Raw genomic sequence first — 19,646 nt, forward strand, 5'->3', positions numbered from 1 at the left:
TCGAATTTTGTCCCTGCAATTCTTGAATAAATGCACGAGTCATTGGTGTATGGCCGCGTACACGAAAAGTTTTAATCTCCCAATGCTTAATCAATCGGTTAAAAGAGGAGTGTTAGCAGGACCAAAAGGCAGCCTTGTGTCCTGAAAAAAACCAAATGGGTTAACAAAAGTATGAAACTTCTTGGATCTTCTTTAGCCAGAGAAACTTGATGAATATCTACATTTTTATTCAAGAATGGTGAGATGGATTACTTTTATTTGGCATAGGACAAATACTGAAATGCAGGCTCGACGGAATTTGCAGGAAAATCATCCGCTTTCATTTTCTTACTCAGATTTCAATGACCAACAAACGACCAGCCTATTATTCGCATTGTATTTCAGTATCACGAAATCTGTGGAAGTCCAATTCGAACTGCGTGAGAAACTAGACAAATGCCAAGACATTACAATGTAACAATTTCATAATGTAAAAATAATTTGCCTTGACTGTTATTCTAACCCGAAACCCTCGATATCCGGCCGAGTGGTTTAACCAGTTAAGCTATTGAGTTGTCCTATTACACTCTGATTCCCAGTGAAGGTGAATGATTTATGCACACTCTGAAATTGATGCATTGAGAAACTAGACAGCTGATGTCCAATTGGAGGAGAATTCATTAGTTAACTCAATCTCGTATTCCATTACTGACTTCTTTTTTAGCAGATGAATAAGGAAATCGGGACATTTTCTCAACAAATATTTAAGTCACTCCTAAAGAATGTGATTGGTTGCACCGCACTCAGTTGACTTATGGAATCTTAACACGATCATGGGGTAATGAATACTTGGCTTACCAACCCGTTTCAAACGTATCCTTCGAAATGTTCAACGGTCCATTTAGTCTGTATATGGGTGAATGCACAAAGAGTAATGAGATGTAGGGGGGCAGAAAATGTCGTGGGGTGATAGATATCATCAAATTAAAAATTTACTTAGTTTGGTTGCACTAGATCACTAGTTTTTCCGAAGGTAAGTTTTGCTCTAATACATGTAAAATCCGATCCTGTAAAATCTGTGCACTTCCGGTTTTATTTATTTATCCAGTCAATCATTGATTCATAAAGTCTGGAGTTGCGGTCGTAAGAGGAAATCTCCAAATAACCGAATCAGAAAGTTCTGACTTCAAGCATGTCGCTGGTTGCGTCGTGTCAGGATAGAGAATCTCCCGCACTTCTTCCGAATTATTTTTAACGATGCTGGTATTAATTTGAAAATTCGTTCGCAAATCGGGGTATAAATTCCAGTTTTCAATAAACAGGAATTTTTAAACAATATTTTTTTAATTGTCAAAAAATAGCGTCTTTTTTTACGTTAAGTGGCTACTTCGATAAATCAATTGCTTTAACTCCCAGATACTCAAATTTAAGCAAGGTTCTGGGGAGATCTCTTGGGAAAGATCTCAGAACATGACGCATAAGGGAATTTGATCTCAATATCTCCTAGTCCTTAAATAATTAACTTCAGATCTGTGTCTATGAGTCTGTGAAGGAATAATGACTAAAAATGGTTAGACATATGGACTAGGGTATGGTCTGATACCAGTCATAAACGTTCAAGGGGCTATAATTAATGTTGTCATAAGGTTTTTGTCACGTTTGTTTGGAAATTGATGCCCTGAGATCCAAACAGACCCCACAAAACTTCTTATATGCCTAAGCGAAATTAAGTTTAGGGTAAAATTTCGTTTGCCTTCGCTTAGTACGTATGAAATAGGATGGTGGATGAAAAATATTGATGAAATTTTGGCATTTCTCTTTCCAGAGGGATGGTGTCATTTTCCAAGCAAATGGGAGGGCACATGGTTCCAGTCTGGAGTTCGAACACCAATAATCATTTCAGAAGATCGGCTGTCTACAAAAGGCCGTTGCATAGCTTCAGATGGTGGAGACAAATTCCTTGTGGTTGATGAGTAAGAATGGCAAAATATTAAAATTCACTTTTAGATGCTTCTCGTGTATATTTTTCTCTTTAAACGCTTCATTTTCATTTTTTAATTTATGCAGATTAAATTTATTATATTTAATATTGCAGACACTTTTAAGGGATATTTATTTGAAAAAGGAAAACAATCAATATTGTAATAGTAATCTAATTTTTAAAACTATTACAGTTTGGAATTTTCTCTAAATATTAATTATAATTTTTATTAATCTAAGTATCCAAAAATATTACTATATTTTAAGTTCCAGACTTCCAAGGCATATTTCAAGACTTTCTACTAAGTGTATTTCTTCTCAAGAATATTCCATATGCAGTCACAACATATGACTTCTATCAGTTTTGAGTAAAAATTCTGCGGTGTTTACTGAACTACAATTTTTTTACATTATTACCAAATTCAAGCTAAATAACGGTGCTTAGAAACCGCCAAAACACAATAATGGTATTATCCTCACAGTAAAATCAATGAAGTCTGAATTACCAAGCTTCCTGGGTCAGTCATAACTCATATTGTTATTGTACAACCAGGAAAGCTGGTCAAATTCACTATCAAGGGAATTCAATATATTACCTTCCAATAATTTTCCTCACAACCAATTTTCAGGAAAATCTGTATAACATATTATTGTAGATATATTTATTTTCTACCTACATATTTTTTAGTTTTCGAATTCTTAACTTTTATTAGGATAAAAATGTCCTCCCCAATTGCAACACAAAAATTGAAATTCATTAAGTGACTGCTTCTAAATATGTTGAAGTTTCTCCACTGATTACTACTCAATTACTACTCATAAATATTTGTTATTTCATCCATCAAAAATAAAATGTGTGCAGTCCTAGTCTTGGTCATCTGGATCATAAATCTTGGTAGAGCTTGTTGTTTTCATGAGGTGTACTTTTGTCTGCATTCTAATTCTACTTCTTTCTATTTTATAGTAAAGGAGCCTGTTTTCGCTGTGTTGTTATCTATGAGAAGCATTCTAATGTTCTGCAGTACAAAGAAAGTAGGTGTATTTTGTGTTTTTATTGTGCTCCTTGATGAATTGTAGCTGATACTGACATCCATGTCAATTATATTTCTTCATAAAATTGTATGCTCTTTTACAGCCTATTGCCATGCACGAGAATCCCTTCCCTCACTCTGTTCCTTCATCACTGGTGATGCATTACTGTTTAGCATGTTCCGGGTTGATGCTGCACCTGTTGCTTGTCCTTTTGCTGGAACTTTCACCTTCTCCTACAATCGTGGTCATGGAGAGTGTACCACACCACCTTCTTCTGTTGAGTCATGTACACAAGACTCTCGCCTTTTGCTTCGGTACCAGGCCTGTCCAGATGTGTATGGGTCTGAAAGTACTGGTAAATATGACTTTTTCAACTGATTTAAATAAACTTGAAGATTTTCTTCCATCTAGAAAGCTTGGATTTTATGTTAAATATGATAATACCACACATCTAATACTTAAACAGAACCTATTAACAGCCAGTCATTTTTCCTAAGCACAAATATGAATTTGAAATGTCATCATCTTGATGAATATAAATAATTGTATGTTTATTATCACAATTCCAGAAATTATTGTTTATTTTAACTTTTTTTGTTACTCAATTGCTTCCTAACTTGTGACCAACTATTCTTCTTCCATTGTAGTTGAAGAGTTGCTTTGTTTAGCAACATGGAAGGAAGGCTCATCACGGTACTTGGTTGGAAAAGTTCACCATAGTCATGCTACATCCAATGAAGATCGTTATCGTTGTTTTGTTTATGAGAAAGCTCCAATCAACCCTCCTCTTAGTCCACTTCCACCTGCCCCTCCTGGTGTTACGCTTGTCCCATCTGAAACAACAGTGGATTTCCGAGTAGCTCAATCGGGTGATGCCACATGCAATGGCCTTTTCTCTCCGATGGAAGGGTCACGTACAATGGCACTGAGGAAAGGTAGGTCTAATGATTTTGATGCTATACAGAAGAAGATGTGAAAGGTTTACTCATGCTTTGCTTAGTGATAAGGACATGTGTTGGATGGAGTTTTCATGGTCATAAATAAATTAAAACCTTTATTATACCACTAATGAGATTCCATTCACTTGCTCTCCTATAATGTGATCTCTCAGCGCCCAAGGTTAGAAGTTTTTGTCAAAATATCATCCTGGTACTCAGCCTGCTTATCAATGCATGCGTTTTTTATTTACGTTTTGTATTGCAAATTTAATTTTATCGAGGGTGCATGAGAAAATCACTGATGTAGCTTCTTTTGAATCATGATAAAATTTTGTAAAATTGGAATTATAGCGTATACAACTACTAAAAATATGATGAAAAGTTAAAGCTCAATAATTAAGTAGAGGTGATTGATATTAATATCGGTGATGATGGCACTAAATTTAATAATGAATTCAAAAATGGCTATATGGGTTATAAATATGATTAGAGGATAAATTATAAAGCATATCAAGAATCCTGAGAAAATCTATGTCTAGTTCAATGAAAAGTTTTCAAATTAAAATGTAGCTATTATAAATCAATTTCGTAAAAACTCATCAATCTATGATAAATTATGATTTTGAAGATTGTGCTGAGTTATGTGCAGAGGCACTGAATGACTCCGTCAGTATATGTACGTTAGGAGGGTGTCAAAAACTGTTTTCTTCGTACCTTTTTAGCACCATCGCCCATCAAGTGTCCTTTCCCACCATGGCTCACGTTGCATGCCCGCTGGCACACACTGGATTACCGGAGGTCCTATCAGTTCCATGCACGCAATACCACATTGCGAATTTCCAATGCTTCAACACCAGATGACACAGCACCTCCACCACCCTTCCCTCCCCCCCCACCTCCAGCAGTGGGCAGTGGAACAGAGGGGGGTGAGAGGGGGGGCAGCCACCATAGAGGAAATGGTGCTCATCACCGAGGAAGGCATCAGCAATCACTGCAGCAGGTGTCAGCATCTCCGCTGTCTTCCCCCCAAGATGCTGAAATGAGAGTAGTTTGTTCAGAGGCGGTGGAGGTGACAGGAGACGTTGCACGTCTTGTGACACATGTTACAATGGGATGGTCAGTAGAAACCCATTTTTACATTTGAAATTTTCCATCTGCTGCTATAATATATTTTTATGAGGTGATTCAGTCTAAATGGAAAAGTACAAAATTTTACATTAACTTAGAGCTTTTTCTTTATGCATTCAAAAACTAGAATTAATAATTATGAACGCACCATCGTTCATGACTGTGTGAAATATTTTCAATTTGCTATATTTTGGTCTAATTTTCCTTTACCCATTTTTAATATTCATTCATATTATTAGTATTAATATATGCTTAAAATATCATATGAGGGAAACAGAAATCGAGTAGGTATGACTGATACTTTTAATCGAATTTAATTTGATTTTGAATTCTTTAAGTAACGTAGAAAAACTATTATAATAAGATTCCCTTCTATCAAACTGCTAGAAAATAGGATACGAAGATGGCCAATCAATTGGAATTATTCCAACTATCATTTCAGAACTAAAAAATGGAACAAAAATATGCACTTCAAAATAGAGTAATAAGCTGAAATAGAGTAAAAATATTGTTCTTCCTTTTATTTCAATTTCTCCAAAACTTGCAGTCTAAAAGAATGACTTGGAAAGCGTATCCAATATGTAAAATTATGATTATTATAAATGGTTGCTTCCAAAATAAAGACAGAATGTCTCTAGGAATGGAGGGGGCTATTATTTTTATTAAATCTGCATTTTTTTTATGTAGCACACTAAAGCTGATTTTAATATTATACAAATGATAGATTCATAGTTACAACTAAGTAATTCAAGTAGGAAGTTATGGAACCATCTTCTCTCTGACTTGGCTCTGCTTCAATTTTGATTACTTCCCCAGAGTATATTTCAAAGTGAAAAATAATGGATAATTAAAATGACATTGAAAGAAGGCATAACTTGGCTGAAATTATAGCTGTCAGATTTATGGGTCGGAGAGAAGCATGAATTCAGCCATCTGCTGAATAATTCTCTCAATAATGGCAGAGAAATGTAAAAATGAAGCTTATGAACATTTGTCAAATATTTTATTAAAAAGTTAAATATCAAAATATTTTCTCCTTTCAGCCTTTACTGTCTAAATGTCCCTCATATATAATTTTCATTTTCCTCCGGAGAAAAAATAGCATAGCTGGGATTAGTGAGTTAATTTGATAGAGTAAAATTTATTTACTCTCTCAAATTTATGTATCCACTCAAAATATTAATTAGCTTTTGTTGCCAAATGGATTAGATGACTGAAATTGAATGTGGTCATTCTAAATCATTCCTTTGAATGCATTTTGCGAATTTTAATGAATTTATCTGAATATTTCAATCAAATACTAAAATTATTTTTATCCTTTCCAATTTAGCCACAGTGGGTTTGTCTGCATGACTTTCTACAAACGAGACTCCCATGTTATTGAAGTGCAGACTGGTAGGTTTTTTATTTTTTCAAATAAAAATTTATATTCTGATACAAAATTAGAACATTTAAATAATTTGCAGGCATTGCTTTGCTTTATATTTAATTGACAACTTTATTTCAGGGAGCTATACTCATCGACCAGAAGAAGCTTGTCTGCCTTCTCACTTTGATGAAGTATCTTTACCATTCGTTACTCTTGTCAGTAAGTAATTTGACTTTTACTAGTTCATAAATATGCAGCTTATTATTATAACATAGTTATTATGACATTAGTTATTATGACAAAAGTTATCATGACAAATTTCTGTGGGTTATTTACATATACATACCCAAATATTTATTTATCACATAAATAATGTTAATGTTATTGAATCAAAATAGTGTCCTTAACTAAAATTACTTATTTTGTGGCACCAATCTGTTTTTCAACCATTTCAAGCATGTTAGCAGTTGACTATTCTAAGTAAATGTGAAAGCATTTCATATAGTCCTTTGAATCAGCCTTTACATATTTTTAACTCCTTAGTGATAAAATATACGAGATTGCCATGTGTACGAATTATTTTAAGCCCATTCATTTTATCTATATTATTATACAAATTTTTATTTCTTGACAGCTGCAAGTCCAGAGCCAAGAGAGTGTCCCCATATGGGTCGTTTCAGTGTAACAGGTTTGAGAAGAGGGCGTGGAGTGAGGAGGAGACGTAATGCCTGTGATGAGGAGGAAGATTTCACTTCCTTAGCTGTAGGGTGTGGCAGTTCTGATACAATGGAGTTCCGCTCAGACTGCACGAGAGCCGATGTTATTTCTGGTATGTACCTATTCATGTATTGATTTTCCATTCCATACCAAATTCGCCTATATGTAATGAGCATTTAAAATCCCTCCTAATGTGTCAATGTACCAACTCATTATACAAATTGTTCACAATAAGCTATAATTAATGCACACTGTTGTAGATACTAGAATGAGATTGATGGATTTTTTTAAGTAAGCTGAAAGGCCCCAGCTGTAGCCATTTGGCTAATGTTGAATAGTGAATGGTATGAACTTTCCATGTTTAAACAAACTGCATAAGGAACAATCAATGAGCATATATAGATACTTCAATTTAGGGTATATTATGTACATCTCATGAAAAATATTTATATTTGATCATTTAAGCTGACTCATGGGTCATGACCCATACCTTTAAATACATGTAATTGATCCTTTTGGTCGTAATATTGTTCTTAGGAGCCATCAACAATAAAAGAGCAACAACAGCTGTGACTCATCTGCGACGGTTTGAAAATTTCTCACAATAAACATCAATAGCTTCTTCTCTTTACCTAAGGGGCATAAATCAATGATACCAGTTTTGAATTTGTGGAAGTGACTCATAATATATGACAACTTGGTTGTCCCCATTGGATTTATTAAACATAATCCAGGATTTTGTTGAATAAATTCTATGCAAATTGCAAAGTTGTATTTTATTAATACTTATGGGTGTAAAAGGAACTGTTTACACTCAAGCAGTTTTACATGATAAACCTCTCCATAGACAGTAGTGGTAAGGGGAGGAAAAGATAGATATGTTGGGTAGAATGACGAGAGATAGAAAAGTATATGGAATCAAAGAAGGATTTATTGTAGTGCAGGTTTTCAGGTTGTGTTTTTGTGCTAATGCTTAAAAAAAATAGTAATGGTTAGTTTCCAAAACCCAACTCAAATAGTATACTAAAATAAAAACCCCCTTCCATGGATTTAAATCTTTAAACTAATAATGGTCAGACAGCATCTTTCTTTGTTAGAAAATTTAAGGTGGGAAATATGATCTAATACCGAGTTATTATGAACGTAAATATCCCAAAGGTTAGAACGATAACTCAATGATTTGAGCATTAGCGAGAGAAGATATTTTAAGCAATATTTTTCATTCAAAGTCATTTTTTGTGTCATAGGACCTCTTGGAAATGAAAAATATATGAAAGCATGGTTTCTTGTTATGTGTGTTGCTTTACTCACAGGATACCGAATACTTCTGTTATATACGTTTGTATGTATCAAGGAAAAGGAGTAAGAAGTCGATGGGATATACGCTCAGTTAGAGAACATAATCGCGTGTGTTCTTGCAGGGAAATATTTTATAGTGATGGGGGATTGGAATGCGACGATAGGCGAAGAAAGAGATGGTGCTGAGGTGGGGGACTACGGTTTAGGTACGATGAATGACCGCGGGAAGAAAGCAATTGAGTTCTGTAGGAGACAGAGGTTAGTCATCACCAACACTTGGTTTAGACATCACAAAAAGCATAGGTATACATAGAAAATGCCAGGTTACTCATAAAGGTATCAGCTAGATTATATTATGCTTAGGTACAGATTCAAGAACAGTGTGATCAATTCGCACAGCTTCCCGGGAGTGGATGCGGACTCTGACCACAATTCAGATGTTGTGAAATGTAGCGTCCGTTTCAAAAAGATACGGTATAGACGGGAGGTTAGAAAATAGAATGTAGAAGCATTAATAGGATTGAAAAGAAAGGAGTACCAACAGGCTGTAGAAGAAATCAGGGAGGATGGTAAAGAGCTAAGTACTATCGAAGAAAAATGGGAAAGTATCAAGAAAGAGTTATCGAAAACCGCAAAATACACTATTGGAACCGTTAACGCGAAAATGACTAGGAAACCATGGATCACGGATGAGATGATTACAAAGATGGATGAGAGGAGAAAATGGAAGAAGGTAAATACATAGTTAGGCAAAATGAAGTACAAAGAGTTAAACAATAAATTGAGGTGGGCAAAAAATAAAGCAAAAGAAGTGGTGGAAGTATGGTGGAAGACGCAGTGCAAGGATATGGAAAATTTGAAGAAAAAGGGTGAAATTGGTGTGCTATTAAGCAAGGTAAAATCGCTAACGGGAAGTAAGAAGGGAAGATATCTACTAACAGTTAAGAGATAAGTCGGGTAAGATAAAAGTTGACCCAGAAAAGATCCAAGAGAGATGGAAGGAACATATAGAAGAACTGTATGGTAAAGAACTTAAGCCAACAACGTTAGACATAGAAAAGGAATATGACGTAGAGGAAGATAGCTTAGGTCCAGGTATACTCGACGATGAGATAGAAAGGACATTAAGGTAAATGAAATCAAATAAGGTTGTGGGGATAGACAACATTCCTGCAGAACTACTGAAAGGTTTAGGAAAATGTGAGAGGAAGAGACTATATGGACTAATTCGTAGAATATATGAGGAAAGAAATTGGCCGGAATACTTTGTGAGATCAGTATTAGTACCTATTCTGAAAAAGGTAAATCATGTGAGAACAATAAGTTTGCAATAATCACTACAGAACAATAAGTTTGCTTTCCCGCGCAGATAAAGTGGTTCTCAGGGTCATCAACAAAAGGATAGAGAGTAGGGCAAATAACTACTAAGGGGATGATCAGTTTGGGTTTAGGCACGGGAGAGGCACGCGTGATGCAGTATTGGGATAATTAATCGAGAGGAATATAGAATACAACCAGGACGTATTTGCCTGTTTCGTAGATTTCGAAAAAGCGTTTGATTCAGTGAATTGGGAAAACTAATGAGTACATTGCAGAAAATAGGAATAGATTGGAGGGAAAGGAGGCTAATCCACAACCTGTACATGTCTCAGACTGCTCAGGTGCGAGTGGGGAACGGGGAGTCCGGTTGGGCAGTGTTTGGAAGAGGTGTAAGGCAGGGTTGCCCATTATCACCGTTGCTGTTCAACCTGTATGCAGAGGAAATGATCAAAGAGGCGTGGGAAGAACTGGAGGTAGGAATGAAAGTGGGCGGGGAATTCGTAAAATCAGTTAGGTTTGCTGATGACCAAGCTTTAGTTTGTCAGTCAGCCAAGGGGCTGCAAGCATTGCTGAGTGAATTGGAAATTCAGTGCGACAGATATGGGATGAGAATCAATATTAATAAAACAAAGGTTATGTGATTTTCTAGAAAGAAAAAGGCCAAACTTAACATTAAAATAGGTGGGCAAAAACTAGAGCAGGTAGAACAGTTTACGTATCTCGGTAGTGTTTTGGACCAACATGGTCAAAGTAGTAGGGACGTAAGGAGAAGAATTGCGCTAGGCAAAGAGGCTTTCACAAGGAGGAGGGAGTTGATGACAGGGACGTTGAGTAAGGATGTTAAGAAAAGACTCGTAAAAACTTTGATATGGAGCGTAGCTATGTACGGTGCGGAAACGTGGCCATTGAAGCTGGAGGATAGACGTAGATTGGAGGCTTTGGAAATGTGGGTGTGGAGAAGGATGGAGAAGGTGAAATGGACCGAAAGGAAAACAAATGAGGAAGTATTTGGTATGGTGGGCGAGGAGAGGGTTTTGTTGGGAGACATCCTTAGAAGGCAAGAAAAATAGATGAAGAGCATATTGATCGGCAGTGGAATATTGAAGACTAATAGAGAGGAGAATGTTAGGCAAACGAGGAAAAGACAGGAACAGGATAGGGATGTTGTGCGGGATGTAGGGAGGAAGGACGTGCACAGAGACAAAGAGGGACCCGATACAGAGTAGGTTGCTGGATTGTGTTTTGTTAGGAGTCACAAAATATATATTCGATAGTAGTGTCCATCCAAACCAACCTTAAGTGGTACATTATTTAATAATAATAATATATTCAAGGTATGTTCAACAAATACCCGAACTCGTGTAATCTAGCGGCAATGATGCGGACTATAGCCCTACCCACTAGCGCCACTAGTTGCCTGAGATCCAATGAGCCGTCTGTGCTTGGCGGATCGTTGAGCTGTACGTATAATCCCAGTTATGGTAGTTTCTGTTGTCCTTGTTTTTACTGTTTATCGAAAATGGATATTGACGAAATCACAGAGCAACGAATCAACAAAAAGTTTTTGTTGAAGTGCGGTAAATTTTTTCAAGAAATTACTGAAATGTTGATAGCTTTTTACGGTAATAATTCTGTGAAGAAAACGTCAGTTTTCAAGTGGATTAAATCAAACCAAAATACTCAAGAAAAGCCGATCGAAAATCAAAGTCATACTCATGGGTTTCTTTGATATCGATGGTGTTGTTCATCATGTATTTCTTCCCGAAGGACAAAAAATAAATGCTGAGTTCTAACTTACAGTTCTCAAGCGTTTGAGAGATCGCGTGGTTCGTGTGTGACCACATTTAACTCAAGGTGATGGATGGATCCTTCCCCATGACAATTCACCTGCGCATTCAGCATTGATTGTTCGCCAGTTTCTGGCATAAAATTCAATCGCCATCCCTGATCATCCTCCTCATTTGCCAGATCTCGCCCCCTGCGACTTTTTCCTATTCCCAAATGCCAATATGTGATGACGGGAAATCGCTGGGATGATGTGGGCACAATAAAGCAAGAAACGGCGAGAAAACTAAAAATCCGAATTGCCGAGGACTTCCAATGGTGCTTTAAACAGTGGAGAAGAAGATGGAATAAGTGCTTAGCAAGGAATGGAGAGTACTTTGAATCGGACAAAATCGATGTAGAATAAAGTTTGCAAAATAATTTTTTTATGGCCTGAGTTCGCATATTTATTGGATAGAACTCGTATGCATTTTAAAGAAGCATGCAGTCCCCATATGAAAATTATCGAGTGTTTGATAAAGGACTCTTTATTAAAATTTGATATCTCTTAAACTGTTTTGGAGTTAACATATTTTTAAAGTTAGATTGAGCATGGATATGAAGACTGCTGGCATGAAAGGCTAAGCTTTTACACTTTTTTTTCCCTACTTCTAGCTTTGACATAGGCAACATTCTCTTTAAGCTCATATTACCTAGTAGTATGTCAAAGGATATAGCGAGCAACAGAAATTACAGTGTACCAATTTAAAATTAATGAAGAATCTGAAAATATATGGGATATGGAATGAACTAATGCTTCCCTGCTGGTGGATCCCATGGTGATTGATGTCAAAATTTGGTGAAAATGAGGGTTATATGATCTAAGTGAAAGTTTTTACTTATTTTTTTGATCTGTCATAGTTGCATGACAGTGCGATTGTTTTCTTTTCCTAATCAGTCTCCATAGAGCAAACAAGGCATATTAGGCCTTCCGCCAGAATTTAAAAATATCAAATTAAATACGAGTACATTTTTTGTCCAAAGAGTGATAAAATCTTATTTAATAAATGAATATCAACAGGTGGATCTCTCCCTATTAGACATAAATCCTGATTAACTAAATCAATCAGGTTTCTAATGGTTTTTATCCATTAACTAACTACCCAAGAATTATATTGCTTATGCAAGGCCAGTCAACTTAAAACCTTTATCCACTTCATATTCACTGTAATTAATACTATTTTTTCTATTTTTTTAGCCTATTCCTGTCATGGCAGATGGGAAGACAACGGTACTCATTTTCTCATCACAACACCACTGTCTCGCACATCCCATGGTGCACGTCGCTTGTGTTTCATCTATCGAGAAGGAGGCCCAGCTAGTGGAGGAGTAGTACATTTCTCCTCCAGCCCAGATTCCTGTCGGCGGAATGTTCTCCCTGGAGTGGAGGGTGCTCTTGCATTCAATGTCACCAGCATTGGTGAGCTAGCATGGAATAACTGTGATCACACCTTTGGAATAGACTTAACTTTTCAAATCAAAGGATTTAAATATAAGACATTAACAATGGGTAGAATAATACAAGCAAAATTCATAATATGAGTTCACGTTATTTTTATTCACCATCATTTTGGACTTCTTAAATTTTCTTAAATCATTTATCCCCCAACTGACTAAAGACTTAAGTTTGAGTATGATAAATATCTACTGAGTCCTTTAAAAAGTTACAGGATATTTGGCAGCATAAATTTGAAATGAGAAATCGAATTTAAAAAAATACTAGATAAGGCAGAGGGATGAGCTTTAGATGGGATGGATAGTGGTGTGCCTCAAATAATTTAGCAATTGGTTTTTTAGCACTCCATTAATGACTATTTTAAGTGTCACAAATGATAAACCTACCGATAGGTAGTTCATTATTTCATGCAATAAATACTTAAATAGAACAATTAAAATGGTTCATAAAATTAGATTATGTTATAAGAAAGAGTTTTTAATTCTTCATAAAATATATGACAAAAGTTGATAAAATTGTTACTAAAGATATTTTTATATTACTTCTTAATTGGTGTCCTCACTTGCAATTTTCTTTGATTTTTACCAGAGCATCATGGTCAGAGCGATTTATTCTTAATTATCATTTCACTATCAGAGTAGGATCCCATTTCTTTAGAGATTTGCTAAAAGGACTAATTGTGTTTTATATATTACAACCAGATGACTTATCTTTTTTAATCATCTAATGTATATATTTAAAAATCTCCCTTCCACTTCTGGTGAACTTAGAGCAACTGTTTTTGACAATATTCTTAGCTCTTTAAACTCTTTCAGAAATTGCATAATTTTGAAAATTAAAAAAAAATATTTTCCCACAAAATCTTTATAAGCATAAATATCAATTTGTTAATTGAAAAGTCATTAAGGATATATGATTGCTCTTAATGTGCTTTCAATAAAACTAGCACTTCTTAAATATTCCACTAATTTGTCTCAAAAAAATTGATCACAATCATTTATTTTTTATCTTGAGAAGGGCTACATCTTCCTTTTCAATGCTCATGAGCAATAAGACTTTTTTCAAAGTCATTAATATGTTTTGTAAAAGTCCTTCCCAAGGAGACTTACAATTGAAAGATTTTTTACAAATTTTATATTTTTGAAGTAAATAAGTCATCAACTTTGCTTTGCATGGAACCATTTCCTTTCCAAGCATTTGGAATGCTTTAAAATATATCTTTAAAGCATTCATTATTTCTATACATCTTACTTTCATTGCATTTGAAAGAGTACAAATGTTATTTAAAACATCAACTATCCATGCCAAATCAGTTTAAAAATATATAATATCGTGGTGAAAACTTTCATTTTATCATTCCTAAATGAAAATGTCACAATGAATTAATAAATGGTAAAGGCTATACAGATTAAATATGATAGAATAATAATGCGTATGGCAAACTTTTGTATGACTAACTTGGGCAAGAGAAACACGCGAGCTATGGTAAAATTGTCTTAATTCACTCATGCACATTGTCTTTTGGACAACAACATGGAAGAGCATTCTTTCATAGTCTCCTAAATGGGCAATAAAACAAACCCTTTAAATCTCTATTTCCATTGGAACAATACTCCTAGCTTTTTATTGTTTTTTTATTTGTTGCGGAAGACAAGTGTACTTTCAATTCATCATGTGAGTTTAGGGTATAAAGCAAAGCTGAAACAAAAGACAGTGTGTCACCCCTGGTTTTTTGTACTTTTTCATTTTAAATTATTCGTTTTTCATTAAAGTAACAAATGAATAAAATGTATTTCATTAGAGGCATACTGAGTTTTATAAAATGGATAAATGAATATAACAATGATTGAACCATCTAATTATTTTCACCTATGGATGGAATAATTAAAATGAAGACAGGGCATGGTTAAGTGAGAGAAGCCTTGTTGACTTTAAATCAATCTAATAATCTGAATATGATGGTCAACTTGGACATTGTTGTGTTTTTCAAATATGGTGTATCATAAAGGAAAGTTAGTAGTTGTTTGCCTAAAGATAAATCGTGAAAAACATGTTCTTCATTTTCATTTTCTAGATAGTATTCACACCATTTTATAATTGGTACATCTTGCATAGCAATAATGAACATTTACTGCAATGAAATCATTTATTATGCATGACTGATCATTGTATTTATTTTGGCAACATTCCCTCTAATAATTATAAATAATTCCACATTTCAAATAAATATTTGTTTATTTCGAATGATAAACTTAAGTTTCAAGTCTAAGGAAATATTTACTCTGATCGTTATTTTATTATTCACATGCTTACTGAGATGCAACATGCAGTGGGTATTAAATAAAATGAATCTGTGGCATTAGTTGTGAAAAGTGCCATTCTCTCTAGTGTAGAAAACCTAATCTGTATTTACCTCGTGTGAAGTTAAAATCACTCTCATGTGTTGATTGTCATTCAACTGGCTCTAACTCATCTTCAATTATATTTAATCTTCATGTGTAACCTTCAAATTTCCATAGGCCAATGCATGGAGATGAGTTCATCATCGAAAATTGCCCTTCCATTCTTCTTGCTGCTTGTGGGACCCCTTTTGCTCCTGCTCCCGCTGCCAAGGTGATGACAAAGCCGCCCCTAGATGAGAGACCGTGCAAGTGGCGTGGCCTCCCCTCAAAGGGGCGGTTCCCATCTGTTCAGTGGCAAAGGAAGAGTACCTGGGGATTGATAAATATATATATGTATGTATATTACACGTGTATTGTGAAGAACAGGAGGAGAGATATATTATATGTGCTGGGTGAATAGACATCCTCAAATGCACATGCATGGAGGTCCTCTTTTAATGTCATTTGCAGTACATACAGAGGGCACAATACCTGGAGTACCATTATTTGCATGTGCCCAATCTATGTTCATAGGAGGTGAAGGGAAACTTTCAAGGTGCCTTGACTCAAAAGAAGAAAATAAATACAAGCTATAAATGCTGATTGCAGAATAAACTAACTAAATAAAACAAGGTGATATGTGAATCGTGTGTGAGAAGTTGTCTTCTTGCAACAAGTCTCTGAGGAGGCAATGGAGTGATCCCAATATTTTTTGGGGTTTTCATAAGCACCACAATTCCAGAAAAGAGATTTCTCTGTTTTGTTTTTGGAGATATAGATGGCTGCAAGCACTTCAGATCTAGAATTTTTAATTAAAATGAGTTATATTTTACTGGTTGTGAGTGTACAAATTTTTATGGGTTATGATTTTTGTTTTGTTTACATACTTGAAATATTAAGGGGTTGCAATTTTGATATTGTGAGAACCTTTGTAAATGTTGCATACACAAGAGGGGTTCCTCATGGAGGAATGATGGATGATATGACTCATCATTTGTATAGAAATGGTTATATGGGGTATGGTTGGACCTAAATAATTTTCGGGTTGCACCATCTGATATTTCATGGAATGTGCTAGTTAACCACCAATGTGGTAGGAAAAAATGTTTGAATGTATGACATTCATGATGTGTATAAAACAGTATGCCTAGAGAAAATCACTACCTGCACTCTCACGGAATGCTTTCACACACTCACAGACACTTAGATATCTTAAATTAGTTGGAGTGGATAAGTAGGAGAAAGAGACCGCTATTAAAATTGAAATAATACATATTTACTTTTTTCAAAAAAAAAATAAGTGAGGCTTAGAACTCACAGCTGGGATGCCCTGGATTGAGAGAACTCTTTTTACAAAAGTTGCTCATATCTATGGTAACTTTTAAAATTTTAAGAAAAACTTCCTGGTGCATAAAATAAAATTGCTGAGCAGGCATAAAATTGATTTTGTGATTTCAGAACAATGTTAAAGGGATTACGCTTGAACAGATATTTTTATTCAGACTCAGTGAACATGATTGCATTTCCAGAATAGTTTCCAATTACTCTCCATAGCAGCAATAGAGTGACATTGCCAACTTAAATACCTCCATTCTACTTTGCTCTTCATCTTATGCCTACCTTTTCAAATGCACACCACACTTAGCATTTGCAACAGCCCCTGCCCCCCCCCCAATCCCCTCTATATTCATAGTCTTATCTACCAGTCATCTGTGCCTTGGCCTGCCCTCAAACTTATCATTTTCCTATGTGGAAAGCCACTGCCATTACTTGTTTTGTGAACATCATTTCATAGCAATCCACCGTATTCAACATTCCTTTAATCTTTTGTATTCCCTGTCTACAGCACACTTTGTCCTTTTGTTTTGTGTGTTGTCTAAAGTCCTTCCTTGTTCCAACAGGATAGGCCATAAATCATTAGCCCGTTAACCTCAATACTTGCCCCAAATTCAAAGTGTCATACATCATCACTCTCCAAAGGGTGTTTAAAATGTGCTTTTGTGATGGCAAATAATGACCAAACTTCTTGGGTGAGCACATTTAGTTTGTGTACTAAGTGTAGCATACATGCTCAATAAGAAGAGTGTAATCACTCTTGTGGTGCATGCTACACTGACAAGCTAAGTAAGAAAAAGCAATAATATTAATAATCATGATGAGAGTAACTAATAAAGCTTTTTGAAATAATATTTTTAGTTTCATTTCAAAACCCAATGAAATGACAGTGCAAAATGTTTCAACAAATGCCAAGTATTTGTACTTAGGTTAACCCTTTACATCTTAGGTATGAATAGTACATATGTAAACAGTGACAATCTCATATAATTAATTTTGATCCCGACCATCACCCATCTTCCTAATTTTAAAAAAATGTTTAGTAATCATGGTTTTATTGATAATTATTTTTCTATGTAATACCATAGAGTAGATATGATGCCTACTCCGTGGTATACTTAAGCACTAAACTTAAATAGCCATTAAAAAATTAAATTGATGAAATATTTTATTGGAATCAGTTTACTCCCATTAATATTAAGAAGTATGTGGATCAAACTATTGGAACTGTAAGTGGTCATTGGAAGTGCAACTCTGATGTGACATAAAATACAATGCGTACCAAAACCATTTTTCCTCAGCTCCATGGATTCTATATAGACAAACAAATGGGTGATATAACCCACCTGCTTTTGGTGGCATAAATACCATTAGGCATGCTTCCAGCCATCAGAAATAGAGGTAGGTAAGAGGAGAGTATTGAGCCTCCCTTGATAACAACTGGTCCTGCCTTCGTATTTTTCCAGAGAGAGAAAATAATTTCTTATCTTTGTAAATTTTGTGTTAGCAGCTAACTACCTTTATCTTTCCTCTAAGTTTCGTATCCATGAAGAAGAAGGTCCTGACAGCACTTGACAGGCCATTCTATACTGCTTTTTCTATAATTTTCAACTGATAGTTGGAAACAAAAACTTGATACAAGTGTTGTAATTCTTAAGGAAACAAAAGGTATATAGTTTTCAAGAGAAAAATGCAATCCTCGATTCATTCCTGCTTCTTACGCGCCTAGCATACAAAGCGCTCTGTGCTTCTCCAAAGGAAAATTTCAATAACATCTCTAATATCCCTAAGCTTATGCACCACACTCATCACGCAATAGAATTGCGATTACTTCAATACCAACTGTCTCGTGGCAGTCATTGTTCTATTAGAACCATTCCCTTCATTTCAACTGGAAACGTAACTTCAGCATGAATTGGATAATACCTAATAGTTTAAAGTTATTACTGCTAGCGGAAAGGATGATTCAACTTCCACAAACCAGAAGCAAAATCACAACAGCACTGGACCAAAAGCCCACGCAGCAAGATATGAATCAGAAAAGGTCTGAAAAGGTGAGACAGTCATTGATAAAGGCTAACTGTAAACAGATTTCTTGAAACTAAAACTTAAATTAGGCCTGAGCCAAAACCAGTCATGACAAATAGGAGAGGAGTGTTTAATATAGGTTTTAGGATTGCAGTAGACAGTACCTTGCAACATCCTTTATCGTTCGTGGAAAAAATGGCATCTTGAATGCTCTACACTTAATCTCTCTAACTTTATTGGCATGATCTCGCGTACGATGGGGGTAATAAAACATTTTCAACATCATTGCTAAAGAAACATCCTTCCAATTTATGCAAGAGCTTCAAACTGTAATTTAACCTTCACTCTGTGATTGATTCCCAGCCTAATTGCTTTAATATTTACGATACGCTACAAAGTTTATCATAACAATTTTTTTACAACCTTAGCTCATCTACGCTGCACGCGATCCAATTCGGCTATTAATCCAACTTCGTGAGGATCCCATATACTTGCAGCATACCTGTATTCTAAATGAGGTCTAACCAACGACGGATAACATTTATCTTTGACCTTTTCATCATATTTACCTAGTACTCTTCTAATGAATCCTAATTTTTTGTCAGCTTTTCCACACATTCCCCGTATATATTTCACCCAGGAGAGATCGTGAGTGAGGGTAATGCCTGGGTATTTAATTGGGTATACACATTACAATTCGGTATTCCCAATGCAATTTCGGCGTTCAGTTGGGAATTGCTATTTTTTGCCAAAACTTTATGACTATGCAATTTTTTAAGCTTAATTCTAATTGTCAAGTGTCACATCAGCGATGTATAGCATTAAGGTCATCTGGCAAAGCTGCTGTGTCCTTAGGATCA

At 35.3% G+C, this 19,646-nt stretch overlaps 1 protein-coding gene across 1 annotated transcript in view; it reads left to right on the plus strand.

Annotated features, from left to right (window-relative positions):
- LOC139690131 (uncharacterized) overlaps nucleotides 1-17,610 on the plus strand; it is a 188,677-nt gene extending 171,067 nt beyond the window's left edge. Inside the window, exons 3-12 of the mRNA XM_071587377.1 lie at nucleotides 1,805-1,952; nucleotides 2,924-2,991; nucleotides 3,095-3,346; nucleotides 3,639-3,926; nucleotides 4,652-5,045; nucleotides 6,388-6,452; nucleotides 6,565-6,645; nucleotides 7,061-7,255; nucleotides 12,785-13,006; nucleotides 15,562-17,610. Coding sequence (XP_071443478.1) covers nucleotides 1,805-1,952; nucleotides 2,924-2,991; nucleotides 3,095-3,346; nucleotides 3,639-3,926; nucleotides 4,652-5,045; nucleotides 6,388-6,452; nucleotides 6,565-6,645; nucleotides 7,061-7,255; nucleotides 12,785-13,006; nucleotides 15,562-15,659 — 1,811 coding nt within the window. The 3' untranslated portion in view covers nucleotides 15,660-17,610. The remainder of the gene's footprint in view (nucleotides 1-1,804; nucleotides 1,953-2,923; nucleotides 2,992-3,094; nucleotides 3,347-3,638; nucleotides 3,927-4,651; nucleotides 5,046-6,387; nucleotides 6,453-6,564; nucleotides 6,646-7,060; nucleotides 7,256-12,784; nucleotides 13,007-15,561) is intronic.
- The last annotated feature ends 2,036 nt before the right edge of the window (nucleotides 17,611-19,646 follow it).

The sequence above is a fragment of the Hetaerina americana genome, unplaced genomic scaffold, assembly GCF_022747635.1.
Source record: "Hetaerina americana unplaced genomic scaffold, ioHetAmer1.1.p SCAF_3, whole genome shotgun sequence".
Lineage (NCBI taxonomy): Eukaryota > Metazoa > Arthropoda > Insecta > Odonata > Calopterygidae > Hetaerina > Hetaerina americana.